This window comes from Ictalurus punctatus, chromosome 16, assembly GCF_001660625.3.
Source record: "Ictalurus punctatus breed USDA103 chromosome 16, Coco_2.0, whole genome shotgun sequence".
NCBI lineage: Eukaryota > Metazoa > Chordata > Actinopteri > Siluriformes > Ictaluridae > Ictalurus > Ictalurus punctatus.
Genome location: NC_030431.2, coordinates 18,740,877 through 18,753,540, shown reverse-complemented (window position 1 = coordinate 18,753,540; position 12,664 = coordinate 18,740,877). Strand labels below are relative to the sequence as shown.

Here is a 12,664-nt window from a genome sequence, read left to right as displayed (position 1 = left end):
GTAACACATCTGGCGATGCGTTTGCCCAATACAAAGATCATTGCAAAAAATAAATAAATAATCTTCACTGAACTCTAAAGCTTTGATACAACTGCTGGCCTTGCCTTGAACAAAAGTGCGTGTGGTATTTTTAGTCCATGGCCACAATCCCCCTTTTTTCTTTGTTCGAAGAATACAGCAAAAAAAATCCAACAACGCTAAATATTCTGGAAATCCCCCAAGAGGACAGATCTTTTCTTGTTTTCATAAAACGCTGGAGCAAAGAGCCTTAGGAAAATGTCAAACTCCAAGACGTATGCCATGAAAACAGTCACCAAAAGCTATTGTTCTTTAAACGAAGCAGAAATAGGTTAAGAGTGGCAAAAAAATAAACCCAGAAACCTTTACTTTAAGCCCCAGCCTGAAGTTCCCTGCTGTTTTGCAGACTTCCTGTTTTAAAGTGAACTTTAGAACTAGCCAGCATGGTTTGTCGTCATATTGAACTTTGGTACTGCTCAAATAGCCGCAAATGAATGAGAGATAAACACACAAACAAACAAACAAAAAAAATCATCATCTAGATCATATACATAAGAATCTCTCAAATAGGGCCACCATTAATAAGAATAAATTTTTGTGACGTCCTCGCGACCTTGAATTAAAGACAACCAGAATTCTCAAGAGGATGCTTTAGGTGACCGATGTTGTATCGTGTTTAAAAAGATGAGCACATCTACAGTCTAGGGGTGACCTCCAAAAAAAAGCAGCAGAAGTAACTATACGGTTCACTTCGAGCCCACAAATGTCCTCACACGTGTCAATCTGGTTCTCTCTAATTGGCTCTTATCAGATTAGGATTAAAGGAAGGCATCAGATAACATACCAGAGTGGTATTGCATAATTTCCTGCGCGTGTGGTAGAAGCCCTGGCGTCTCTGCAGTCATGGGAGAGAGCACAAGCTGCCACACGTGACCCGATCATGTGATAGACACAGACGCCTGGTGCATGTGAGTATTGGTGTAGTGGTCAAGTCAATCTCAAACTTGTCAAGTGGGTGCTGAAGCTGCTTGTGATAAACTTAAAGCCAAGAAAGCACTCCAGAGAGGGAGCATGATGTAAACGAAACCGGTTAGGATCAATCCTCTTTTCGTTTGAACTACTGGCCTATTGCTTAGTGCTAAAACATATTTCTTTAGACTAATGCAGCGGTTCTTAACCTGGGGGTCACGGGGGGGGCACTCGAACTATCTGTAAGGCTGATTTTCCAGCGCTGGTGAACCTGAAGAACAAGAGTAGAGCCAGACTCATGTTTGTGTCGTTTCCTCAGCCATGACTGGACCGCCTCGCATCCCCTATTCAAGTGAAACCGTCCCACGGAGCGAGTAGTCCGAAACATTAGGCGGTGGGGTGCGGTGTCGCACAACAATGTCATTCTTAAAAGTGGGTTGCGCTCGCAAAAAAGGTCGAGAACCGCTGGATGAGTGCGAGTGTGGCAGCGGGTGTAAACAAAGTAAGTTTTCTATCTTTATTGACTGGAATGGAAGCAGGAGGCACAATAATACATGTGAAACAACCTCTGAAATCTTACCAGTGCAGCCACGTAGACTTTATAGACAGGGTCTGCACACACCATAGAGAGAACACTGCAGCATGATTCCACCACCACTTCCCCTGAGATTTCACTCCCTGCTACTCCGATACCGGCCCCTGCTCCTGCCGTCACGCTCGCCATCGAGTACTCGCCATTGGCCAGCAGCAGAGCGCCGCTCACGTCATGCGACAGCCGACGCAGTGCCATCTCTCTGATGTTCCAGTTCCGGGAGAACAGACAGCCTACCAGCTCAATACCAAACACCTGACAAGAGAGACGGAGAGCACCAATAATGATGAAAACGAGGACAGCAAAAACAATATCCGTTACTTTCAAAAGGTCAAATTGATTCGAACTTGCCTGCCATTTTGGGGAATATAACAATTAAAAAATATCTACGTTTTTATGAGAATTCATGCACCAATAACAGCTGGTCCTTAATGATTATAAATATCCATAAAGTTGACATAAATCTTTTATAAAGCAATGGTGGAAATGTTCTGCATGACTCAAAATGTGGTTACACAATCACTGCACCTCACCTTGATCCATGGCTCAGCCAGTTCTTTATAAGTCTGAGGGATTTGCTGCACTCCGTAGTGGGGGAGAGAAAAGTCTCCCTCGTGACCTGCCCTCTGACCTTCAGCATGGGAGGATGATGAAGCGGTGGATGAAGATACCAGGCTCTGAGAACGACTTATGGAGTTTTCCACTGCAGACGCTGGGTCGTGACTGAACACAGAACGCACATGTGTTGAATTGAGGAAATGATGCATAATTGCTAGATCAGAATATCTTTATTAATACACTGATTTCTTGAAGAATATCCAGAGCCTTAAATCGAGGCAAAGAGGTGCACATGATAAGAACTACTTTATGAAAATGGATACTTCTGTAAAATGCCCTCGCAAACTGCACCAAGATGAAACATAAGAATAGCTCATCAAATGTGCATTATGTTGAGCAAACGTCATCAAGATCTTAGCAATTCAACTTTGCTAGAAGAGTAAACAGACCTCGGGGTAAATGGAAGATTAGAAACGTTAGGCCTAGTAAACAAACATTTATTCAGTAAAATTTGAATAATTGCTGTTTTCAGAAAGAAAGAAAAAAAGAAAAAACGAACAGGCTATGGTTTCACGGCTTTTTGTGTGGAGAGGATCCCACTTCAGGGCTGTATTCATGTCTTTGAGGGGGTGGGAGACACTGTGAACGTGACTAGCTGCTGGCATTTCAGCCCCTGGGCAGACACACAAAACACAGGTGGTGCCGTACTGTCTAGCTCACCTAACCGCTGAGAGAAGATCCGACACACGGAATTCCAACCTGCTGATGCCCCAATACACATAATCGCCTGCATAGCGATTTGCTATTACAAGGGGATGGCATAATGAAGCCAATCCAAAAATCATTCATCATACAAAAATTCTCACCAACCCATCCTTCCCTACTGTTGTGTGAGCCACCGCTTCCCGCTGGCTGATCTGGGAAAGCGCCAGTGGTCTAGAGGTATAATTCGGGCCTGTTGACAGTAGCATTCTTGAGCTCCTGCTGAGGTCTGGGCTGATGGTTCATATTAGGACTGATGTGAGTGGCTTGGCATACTACTCCAACCCAAATTAGGGAAGGGGTCCGTCAAAGCTTTCCGACTGCTTGTTTTTGCACATGCTCTTCGCATTTTCTTTCTGTGTAACTGAACTACACGCTGCACCACAGAACGCAGTGGACACCCCTTCCTCGCTTCCCGAACCTCGTCCGATTGTCTTATCTCCGAGCGTCTCCGCAAGCTTCCCTGCCCTTTCACATTGGCCACATGCAGGTGCTTCCTGTACAGACTTGAAAACACTGAACGCCCAGGACGATGTCAAGAACTGAACAATAGCTCATATTCCTGGTACCCCCTTTTCGAAGAGGCTATATTAGAGGAATTATTCATCACTCGTGACTTATGTTTTGCTTTACAGGATTTCAAGAGAAATATTTTTCAAACCTCTTCCTTTACAATAAACCTTTATGTGGCTCTGCTTCCTGCAAAGAGGTGAACTTTCACGGGTCTTCTCACCTGTAAAAATCGTGCGACTTCCACTTGGCCCTACACAGAGGGCAGATCAGGGGTTCATGGTTTCTCCGACATTCTTCTGCCCCTGAAAAACAAACGATGACTTATGAGCTTCTTCTGAGAACCTGTCAGTGGATAAACAGTGGACTGCTACAAATAGGCGGTTGTGTTAATGGACCATTCTTAAATATAGCAGTTATTTATTTTTACACAACCCTGGGCTATAACAGAGTCATTTTGATGACTGTTTATACATTTTGATTGCATGAATATATGCAGGGGAACATAATCAACAGTCCAAGGGGAACATAATCCAACAGTCTTGGTTCTTGCTCCCCCCCACCCCCCTCATGGAAAAAGTTTTCCACATTTTTAAAAACTTTTCAAACATTCTACTTTTAGTTTTCTTCATATTTTTAAAAGGTCACACAAAGGGGTGTGTCTGTGTGTGCGCATGTGTTTGTGTGGACTTGTACTCACATATGGACATGCAGTGGTGGTGCAGCTTATTTCTGCAGCCCTCCTCACACACAGTCAGACTCTCCTCATCCAGCATGTCCAGCAGACAGATTGGACACATCTGCTCTTCCTCATCCTTCATACTGCAGATGGGACACACACACACACACACTGAGCAGTGCTTTACCACACTGGCCTTTTCTTAGACAGATATTTCTTACATGAAACTGCCATTTTGAAACCGGATCTCACAATGGTGGATGTGATTTAGCCTAGATGCGTATCTTGATGAATGTGTGGCTCTCACTGGAACAGTGTTGTATCGCCCGGGTTATAAGGGATGTCTATTGTCTCAAAAATGCAACAGCCCCGAGTTTTCCATTTTTGTTTTCCAAAAAGAAATTATTCCCATACCCTTTAAGACCGATGAAGAACAATGATACAAACTATATCGAAAGCACACCCAAAAGACTCTACAAGTCCATTATGTCTAAAGAATACACAGCAATGTCACATGACCTAGTATTGACCTAGTGTTGCTCTCACTTCAAATATTTATTTATTTATTTTTTGGTCTGCAGTTTTGAAGACACCATGTGACAGAAGAGTGATGTTTTGCAAAGCTCAGTGAACGCCCTTTGGCACCTTTCGGTCACACCAGTACCGACCTGCTCTCGTTGCTGGAGGGCGAGGAGCTGGAGGTGCAGGTAGTATGAGAGTTGGACATGCGCGACACAAACTTCTGGATAGTGCTGCGAGACGGTGCTTTGATTCGTGAGCTTCGCCGATTGTGGTACTTCTGGAATAAGCTCTCCACCTGGACATAGACAACGCGGTGTGAAATGAATTCGGACTGATGTTTTCAGGGTGCGTTTCTTTTTTTTTCTGGAAATATGCTTCTACATTTTACCTCAAAGTTTTTGAGGGTCTTTCTCCAGAGCAGTGGGTCAGATGACTCCAACTGGAACACTCTGAGCATGACGAAAAGCACATGGATGCAGAAGGCCCCTCGACCACAGCTGCACGTCTGATAAGCAAACAGCAACAGTTATGCATTGGGAGTCCATTTTAGAGTGAAATACTTTAGATCAGATTCAAAAGGTAAAAGTATTTTTGCTTTAACAGCAAATAGTGTTCTGTACCAACAAAATATAAAAAAGTGTATAGTAACCCATTACCTAGTAAACATAAAAGATGATCATGCAACAGGCTTCATCGGTTTTGACTCAATATGGACTCGCTAGATAGCAAAGCTTACCTGAGGTCCAATGAACACACGGTATTTATTGTCAGGGCTGTCTCCTCCAATCAAGAAGGAGTTAGGTCCAATTTGCTGGAGTAAGTAAAGACGGGCCCTCATGACCTTGTTGACCCTGCGATTGGTCTCTTCAGGACTGTAAGGGGAGAAGCCGTCAGGTGATGGCGCTCGTCGAGGAGGTGTTACCCTGCCGCTCTGAAACTAGACAAAAGCCAAAAGGTGTACACATTAGAGACAAGCCCTTCAACACAATCTGACCATTATTCATTTGTCTGCTTGATTCGTTTTCAAAACTTGTGGTCTGTGGATGTAACTATAAACCAAATAGCTGATCTTGCATAGAGCTTTTTTTTTTTTTTTAAATAATTTAAAAACGATAAATCAATCATTATAAAAGTCAGCTTGTGTCAGAAATAATCGTAATAGTCTTGTGTGATAGAGCGCAGAAATGAGCCTTACAGGAACTGGGGATGCCCGCTTCCTGCGAACGCCGGGGGACTCTGGTTTCCCAGCCATCTTGGTAGATGAGGAAGTAGAAGAGATGGAGGATGAGGAAGGTCCAGGGGAGGGGCTGCGACGGCCTCTGCTCTGAGAGGAAGAGGAACTTGCGCTGTCGCTGCCTGCCTCGAGCCCCAGCCGTCCAGTTTCACTGCTGTCTGGCCGCAGGGGAATGGGCTTCACGACCTGAATAAGACACACAGGATATACATGGGATACACACCATTACTACAACGCAACACACACTCTTAAAAGAAACGTCCCGTTTTAAAGAGGAGGAATAATGAAGGTAGAAAAATTGAAGTGTTTGTGGCCACATGAGGTAGCAGTAGATCAGTGAAAGGGCTGTGACTGACCACTGGGCCTCTCTTGTTCCTCCTCTCCAGCCACTCGTGCTTCCAGGTGGGCATGCAGGTGGCCTTGAGCTTCTCCCGGATCATGCGCTCCTCCGGCCGATCCTCCATCTTTTGCAGCCCACGCAGCGTCTCTTTGTTCTCCATGTCACGGCTAAATCCAGAGAAACAAAGAAGAAACAACGTTACACTCACTACACTGCTTCATGCATGCCTCAAGGCTTCGAAAATCCCTTCACAATCAATGAATGTCCAAAGCAACTTTTAGGTCGGTCTAAAGTTAATGAAATCCAGCAGCCTCAGGATAGCCACTCTCCAGTCCATAACAGACAAACATACTGAAGGCCACCATGGCATGCGAGGTCGATGGAGAGAGCTGAGTAAGCAGAGTAAATGGAGCCTCCTCTCTTTCTCTCTCTCTCGCTCTCACCATTTAGGTCAACGGCAGTCGGGGAGCTTCAGAACAAACAGCCTGCCTCGTAGCAGAGGATGTTATGATAAGGAGCCCCGGCAGTCTGAGCCCATAACACTTACTGCTTTGTGAAAGAGTTCTTTTTAGGAACTAACACCCTAAGTGCTTTTAAAAGACAACAGACAAAATCTGGTTGAGAAAGCCTAAAGTCTCTGGCCAGTCCAGCACCGGGGTGTTGAAGCCAACATAGCTTATTCTACCTGCCCAAACTGGGTAAGAACAGACCTGTGGGACAGTGCGCTTAGTGTTTCTGCAGCATTGGCTACCCATCCCTTGACACATGTCCTAAAACAGACAGTATCACGTTCAGAGATTTTTTAAAAGTGCATAAATCGTTTTAGAAAAGTCCATTTTAGGACACAGGCTTTAAAATGTTTTAAAGAACAACCCATTGAGCAAATACACACTAAACTAATTAAGTGTTTACAATGCTAGAAATTACCGATGATAATCAAAATTGCAGGGGCCAAGTCTCATTAAAATCAATTATATCTGATGATGTGATGGTGGAAATCCCCTGGCCAGCCTGCCATGTCAGTTTAATGAGAAGGACAGAGTGAGCATAACAGAGAGATAAAGAAGGACCCTACCACCTCTTTGGCTCCAAATGCCCATGTGTGGGAGGGTGGTCAGGACAGGGGAAGGGCAGCTGTGGCCAGCTTTCATCTTTAATTAAGGACAGAATCTATGGTGCACGCCCCTTTGGCCTTTTTCGATTACCCCATAAGGGGTGGCGTAACAATAACAAACCAGAGAACAGGAAAGCCAGACTTCCTTTACTGAACCCAGCCTCGTTTGAAGCAAAGGATGCATCAAAGAGGAAGTGTGCTGAAGTCTTGACAACTGCAAAAACATTTACAGTCAAAAGGAACTACATTTTTCTAGTTTCTCATTCAACTTTAAGATCCAATAAATGCAGCTTCAAGCTGCAATTGAATGTAGCCAACAACTTAGAAGCAATTTCTTTGGAAGTATGGAAAAAAAAAAAAACATTTACCAGTTTGCTTCACCTATATCACACAAACCGCGAGTACCTTCAGAGAAGTAGTCATTCAAAAAGTCTGCACCAAACACCTTCTAGGTACATCTAGAGGTAACTACAGTACTCAGAGTGCAAACAAACAAGCGAGAGGCACGTAGCACTGGCACTCCCACGAGGAGAGGACTGAACTCCCTGGAGCCTAACTCAAGCACAACGAAACCAGATAGCAGGAGTTTACCATCTCTGCTCTGAAAGAAAAAGTCGGTGGTGACCGGCTCTCGGCTCTCGGATAACAGCTATCCCACAGTGCCATGAGCCAGAAACAAAGAGGCATTGTGGGCCATGCAGGTGGGATGTTGAAGAGCCGGCGGCTGGGAATCCATTTCAAACCTCCTCATAAGCCAGTACTGCGCTTCTCACACACACGCACGCACATGCATTCACGCATACAACCCAAAATGCATGCACATTTTTGCACATGCACCATAAACACATGTGCATGCACACACCCTTTCTCATGAACTAAACGGTTCCCAGCTCTCAAGTTACTGCTCAGACAATCAGCGGCTCTCTGCTGGAGGGGATACTGGAGTCGAAGCACTGCACATAATAGCAGGAGCTACTTGTTCTTAGAAGGACTTAACAGTCCCACACACTCGACCCACAGCCCTTAAATAAAGGTTCCAAACATAGACAAAAGCACAAGAAGCTTAATGACAACTAAACTAAGTCAAAAACACAATACGGGTCAACAAAGAAGGCCACTGTGAAAATCAGAGGATATAACCTTTTAAAAAAAACACACACACACACACACACACAATCTGCTCAAGTCCTAAAACTGATCAAGACAAAGGCAGCAGGTGTTTTGTGAAATCTTAGCCAACAACACTGTGCGTCAAAGCTGATGTCCTTCCCAAATATGAGGAAACAGAACACACTCGGGAGAAGTACTTGTGCACTTGACCCGCTGTGATTAAGGAAGATCACATGGTGCTGTTTATGTTAAGCTAAAAAACAAAAGACCAACACTCGTAAGAAATGGTCAAATTTCAGATTTTCATTTAGTTCATCAGAAATAGAAATAAATTGAGAATAATACCTAAAAAAAAAAAAAAAATCCATTAATCAAACAGTTTATCCCCCCAAAAAAAAAAAAAAAAAAAAACACACCCAACACACAAAATAGTTTTTTTCTCATCCCAAAACGTACCCAATCATCCAAGACATGTTTTGGTGTCTCAAGTTTGCTTCATTAGCATTGGACTAACTAGGCCAAACAATGACTTTTGAGACAAGTCAATTCCACAGTTTGGGCAAACCATTTAAACAGCTCCTAAGCAGCAAAAAAACCTACCACACTAAATGACTTCTCAAAATTGCAAGCCATTACACAGTTACTTGTAGGTGGAGTACTAATCAGACATACTGCTGCAGTTAAACAATATATGATTTGCGTTTGTAGGTGTTTCCCAACACACTAAATGATTCTTAGTTGACTCCTTGATTGTACGTCCTTCATCCCGTGACACAGAAATAGCTCTTTAGCATCAGCTTGGTGTGTCAGAACTATTCTGCTCTTACAAAAATATAAAATCTGCCATCTCAGCATTATGGAAAGCAATAAAGCTCACTCAACTTCTACCAATATGTTCCACTCTCCATGAAGTGGACTTGCAAAGAGGAAGCTAGCAGGAGAGGTAGGATCTAGGAATATTTCAAGGAAGTCGGGTCAGATTGTAACAAAGTTAATAATTTCTCCAACATTTTACCACACACTGGCAGTAAAATATCTACTCATTAGTTAGCTAGAGAACCAAAATCCAATTTAGCTAACGTTTGCTAGCAGCGAGTTGGTCCATGTTTTGACTGCTCATTAACGAGTTTATAACAGAAGCCTGTAGTCATTGGTGTGAAACCTCTTTACGTATTAACAGTTCAATGCTGACTTGCAATATAATTCAGCAAGCAGGTCGGGGAATAGAGCTGCTGCTGAGCTACTGAGTAAACAGATATATAGATGAGCACCTTGCGTCTGCCTCGCAAACCCACCGAGACATAAACGCCTCCCTCACCAAAGAGCTGACGATGACGCAGCCGAAAACAAGTCAGACTTATGCAACGACGTCCCAGGGGGAGATCAAAAAGCGCCTAAACAAATGCCGTGCAAAAAGCACCGAGCAAGCTTTGAACTTTAAAAGTTGACGCTATAAGCTAAAAGATGTGCGCTCCTGGTCTTTCTAATTAATTCAGAGCCATTAGATATTGGATTGTACTGACAGGGTCAGCAAATAATTTACAATGGAAAACAACTTTCCAGCTCCTTGCAATGAGACTCGCAGGGTTAGCACTGCAGATAGACAGCTAAGACTTGCAATATATTAAGCTCTCTCTTCTTAAATTAAATGCAGTATAAAGGGAGTCAGCAGATCAGACAGGCTAACATGAAAATTTATTCTGTTCAGCATCGAGTACACCCTTTGAGGGAGACTTGCTCTCATAAGATCAGCAACTGACTTTTAAAACACAAGCCTGTCTTTATTTAGAGAGCAGAAACTTTTGCGAAACACATCAGGCTGCAAGAGCGAGAAACTGACTACACAAAAACCGCGGTATTCCGGGTACGACGGGGAGGATTTTGACAGTACAGAGGTCAGTGTATGAGCAATGCTAACTTCCTCTCCTCGTCTTTTACCCAGTTAGTGTTTGGGAAGTCAGAGGTGCTGACCTCCTGCAACATGCATGCGTACATCACACGATGCACACTGTCCAAAATAACAGCACAAGGGGTTTCATCTTCCATCAGCTGTTGCTAAACAACAGCACGAGATGGGACGGCTCCAGCGTGTTTTGAAAGATGCACATTTGTCGTTTTTTTTTTTTTTTTTAAACCGTACACCCCTAGCCTGCCAATGGGTATAAAAGGCACAGCAGAGGGCCATCCTGGAAGTTTGTTAACCATCAGGCTACATTATGCATCTATAATAATCAAAACACTGACCTACGGTGGGCAATATATTACAAATATCACCAATATGAATGCACATACACAGGAACGACTTCTTGCAGTAAACACAAATCTACATTACTGAATCAAAATGCATCTTTATAAGCAGTTTCAGCTTAAATCATAGAGGCTTACTTAAAATTCAGTTGTTTCCTTAAACAATCAGCTTTCATATCAGACTTATGAGAGCCTTGGCTCAGCCTGTTTGGGAACTTGAAGAGATTTTGACTCCCTCATGAAGCTGGCTGAGAAGATGCCGAGAGTGTGCAAAGCTTCATTAGAATAGTATTAAGAACAAAATAAAATTAAGGAAAATATCAAATTGTTTTGATTGGATTAACATGAATAGTTTTCCCCCTCACTCCCTGCACAATTTATTTATTGTGTTAATTTATATTTCGGTTTGCCACCAGAGATCCAGCGAAACAGTAGTGTCACATTTAAATAATTTGAGAAACATTAGGAGCTTAATAAGATATATATGAGTATATAAGTTATATATAAAAGGTATAAAAGTTAAGAGTCTGAGGAATCACAAGGAATAAGAGAGAAAATTAAACAGACAATATATTTCAGTGCCTAGTCAGCTACTGGTTTCTGCAAGAAGCAATGCGCTTGGCCAGGGTACTGATAATCCCTGCAATATCCTATTGTATTATAATAAACTTTCACAAAAAACCCCCCCAGAAAATCGCCTTTATGTTTCTGTATCCCCAAGCCTTAATAATAATACTACTACTAATAATAAGTAGATTAAGAATCCAAATTTCCAAAATTAGCTTCAGAGTGATCGCTTAAATTACAAGGCACTAGGCCTATTCATTTAAGATCACACCAATACATAATAAAATAAAAAGGAGGAGGATTAGTGCAGATTTAACTGCCTCGCTTTTTTTTTTTTTTTTTTGCTATTTGTGTGTCTCCACCATGTGATGTATGCCTAGTGAGGTGGTGAAAGTTTACCTCACAAGTATCAACGGCTAAATACTTTTGGATGCATCCTGCCTCCAGGCTCTAAAAGGCCTCACATGGTGGCAGAACTCTGCAAATAGCTTTTATTTTTGGAGGTAATCCGAGACTTGTACTTATTATAAATAAATTTCTCCATTTAGGCATGCTCACTGCTTGGTGCTGTGTGGCTTCTTGCACGCTTTTGTCACTGTAGCTTCACTTGCCCACATCAGAGATCCAAGATACAATTCTGGGAAGTGAATTGTATTCCAAGCTTTAAACGCCAGAAAGAAAATTCCTCATTGCAAACTCCAGCAGCTGTGGTGGAGGCTGATGCAGGTGCAGAGAGTGGGAGATCAGTGATGCATGCAGTATAGCCCGTGTGTCCCAGTGCTCCAGCTCTGGTATGTGGTTGGAATGCGGAGAAATTCCTCCTAGCCAACCGATGTCGCGCACAACATTCTGCCCCCACCAAAGCAGCTCGACCCCCACCGTCTCCACTAACCTCTAACCCCCCTACCCTTCCCACTAAAGCAGGTCAGCTAGTGCATAGCATACAGACTTGGGACAGAAAAAAAAAGAGCTACAAATCTTGCTGTTTGCTGTGGACATCACAAACCCTGACATGCTTTCTACTAACACAAAAGATAAGAGAGAAAGTGAGAAGACTGAATCATAGAGTTAGAAGCATGTGGTCTAACTGCTTACTTATATTCCTGCCTGAGTGCAACTTTACCACGCACACACACACACAGTTCCAGCGTCAGGGCAATTGAGCCGAGAGAGCTGATGAGCAGGCAGTCCATTAATGGCCCACTAGCCCTGTGCTGGAAGTGGAGCATGGCCTCTGGAGAGAGTTGGTGGGGGCAGGGGAGGCGAACACACAAACACACACACACGGCTTTGGGAAGTAGTGAGAAGGGGAGCACATATACACATGTAAAACAATGATATTCCAACTCCAGTTCATGCATCAAGGTCATCTGATTTCGAAGTACAGATAATCCAATGAGAAGCTGGGCTTTGGCAAGACAGAACTTCTTTCTGTACCAAAT

At 43.3% G+C, this 12,664-nt stretch overlaps 1 protein-coding gene across 2 annotated transcripts in view; it reads right to left on the bottom strand.

Annotated features, from left to right (window-relative positions):
• The window catches only part of map3k1 (mitogen-activated protein kinase kinase kinase 1, E3 ubiquitin protein ligase), a 40,511-nt gene that overhangs the window by 12,574 nt on the left and 15,273 nt on the right, over positions 1-12,664 (bottom strand). For both annotated transcript variants that reach the window (XM_017489826.3, XM_017489827.3), the window contains exons 2-10: positions 6,201-6,351; positions 5,806-6,030; positions 5,347-5,547; positions 4,999-5,115; positions 4,757-4,905; positions 4,110-4,231; positions 3,633-3,714; positions 2,113-2,302; positions 1,568-1,834 (exon numbers count right to left, since the gene is read on the bottom strand). In XM_017489826.3, coding sequence (XP_017345315.1) covers positions 1,568-1,834; positions 2,113-2,302; positions 3,633-3,714; positions 4,110-4,231; positions 4,757-4,905; positions 4,999-5,115; positions 5,347-5,547; positions 5,806-6,030; positions 6,201-6,351 — 1,504 coding nt within the window. The remainder of the gene's footprint in view (positions 1-1,567; positions 1,835-2,112; positions 2,303-3,632; positions 3,715-4,109; positions 4,232-4,756; positions 4,906-4,998; positions 5,116-5,346; positions 5,548-5,805; positions 6,031-6,200; positions 6,352-12,664) is intronic.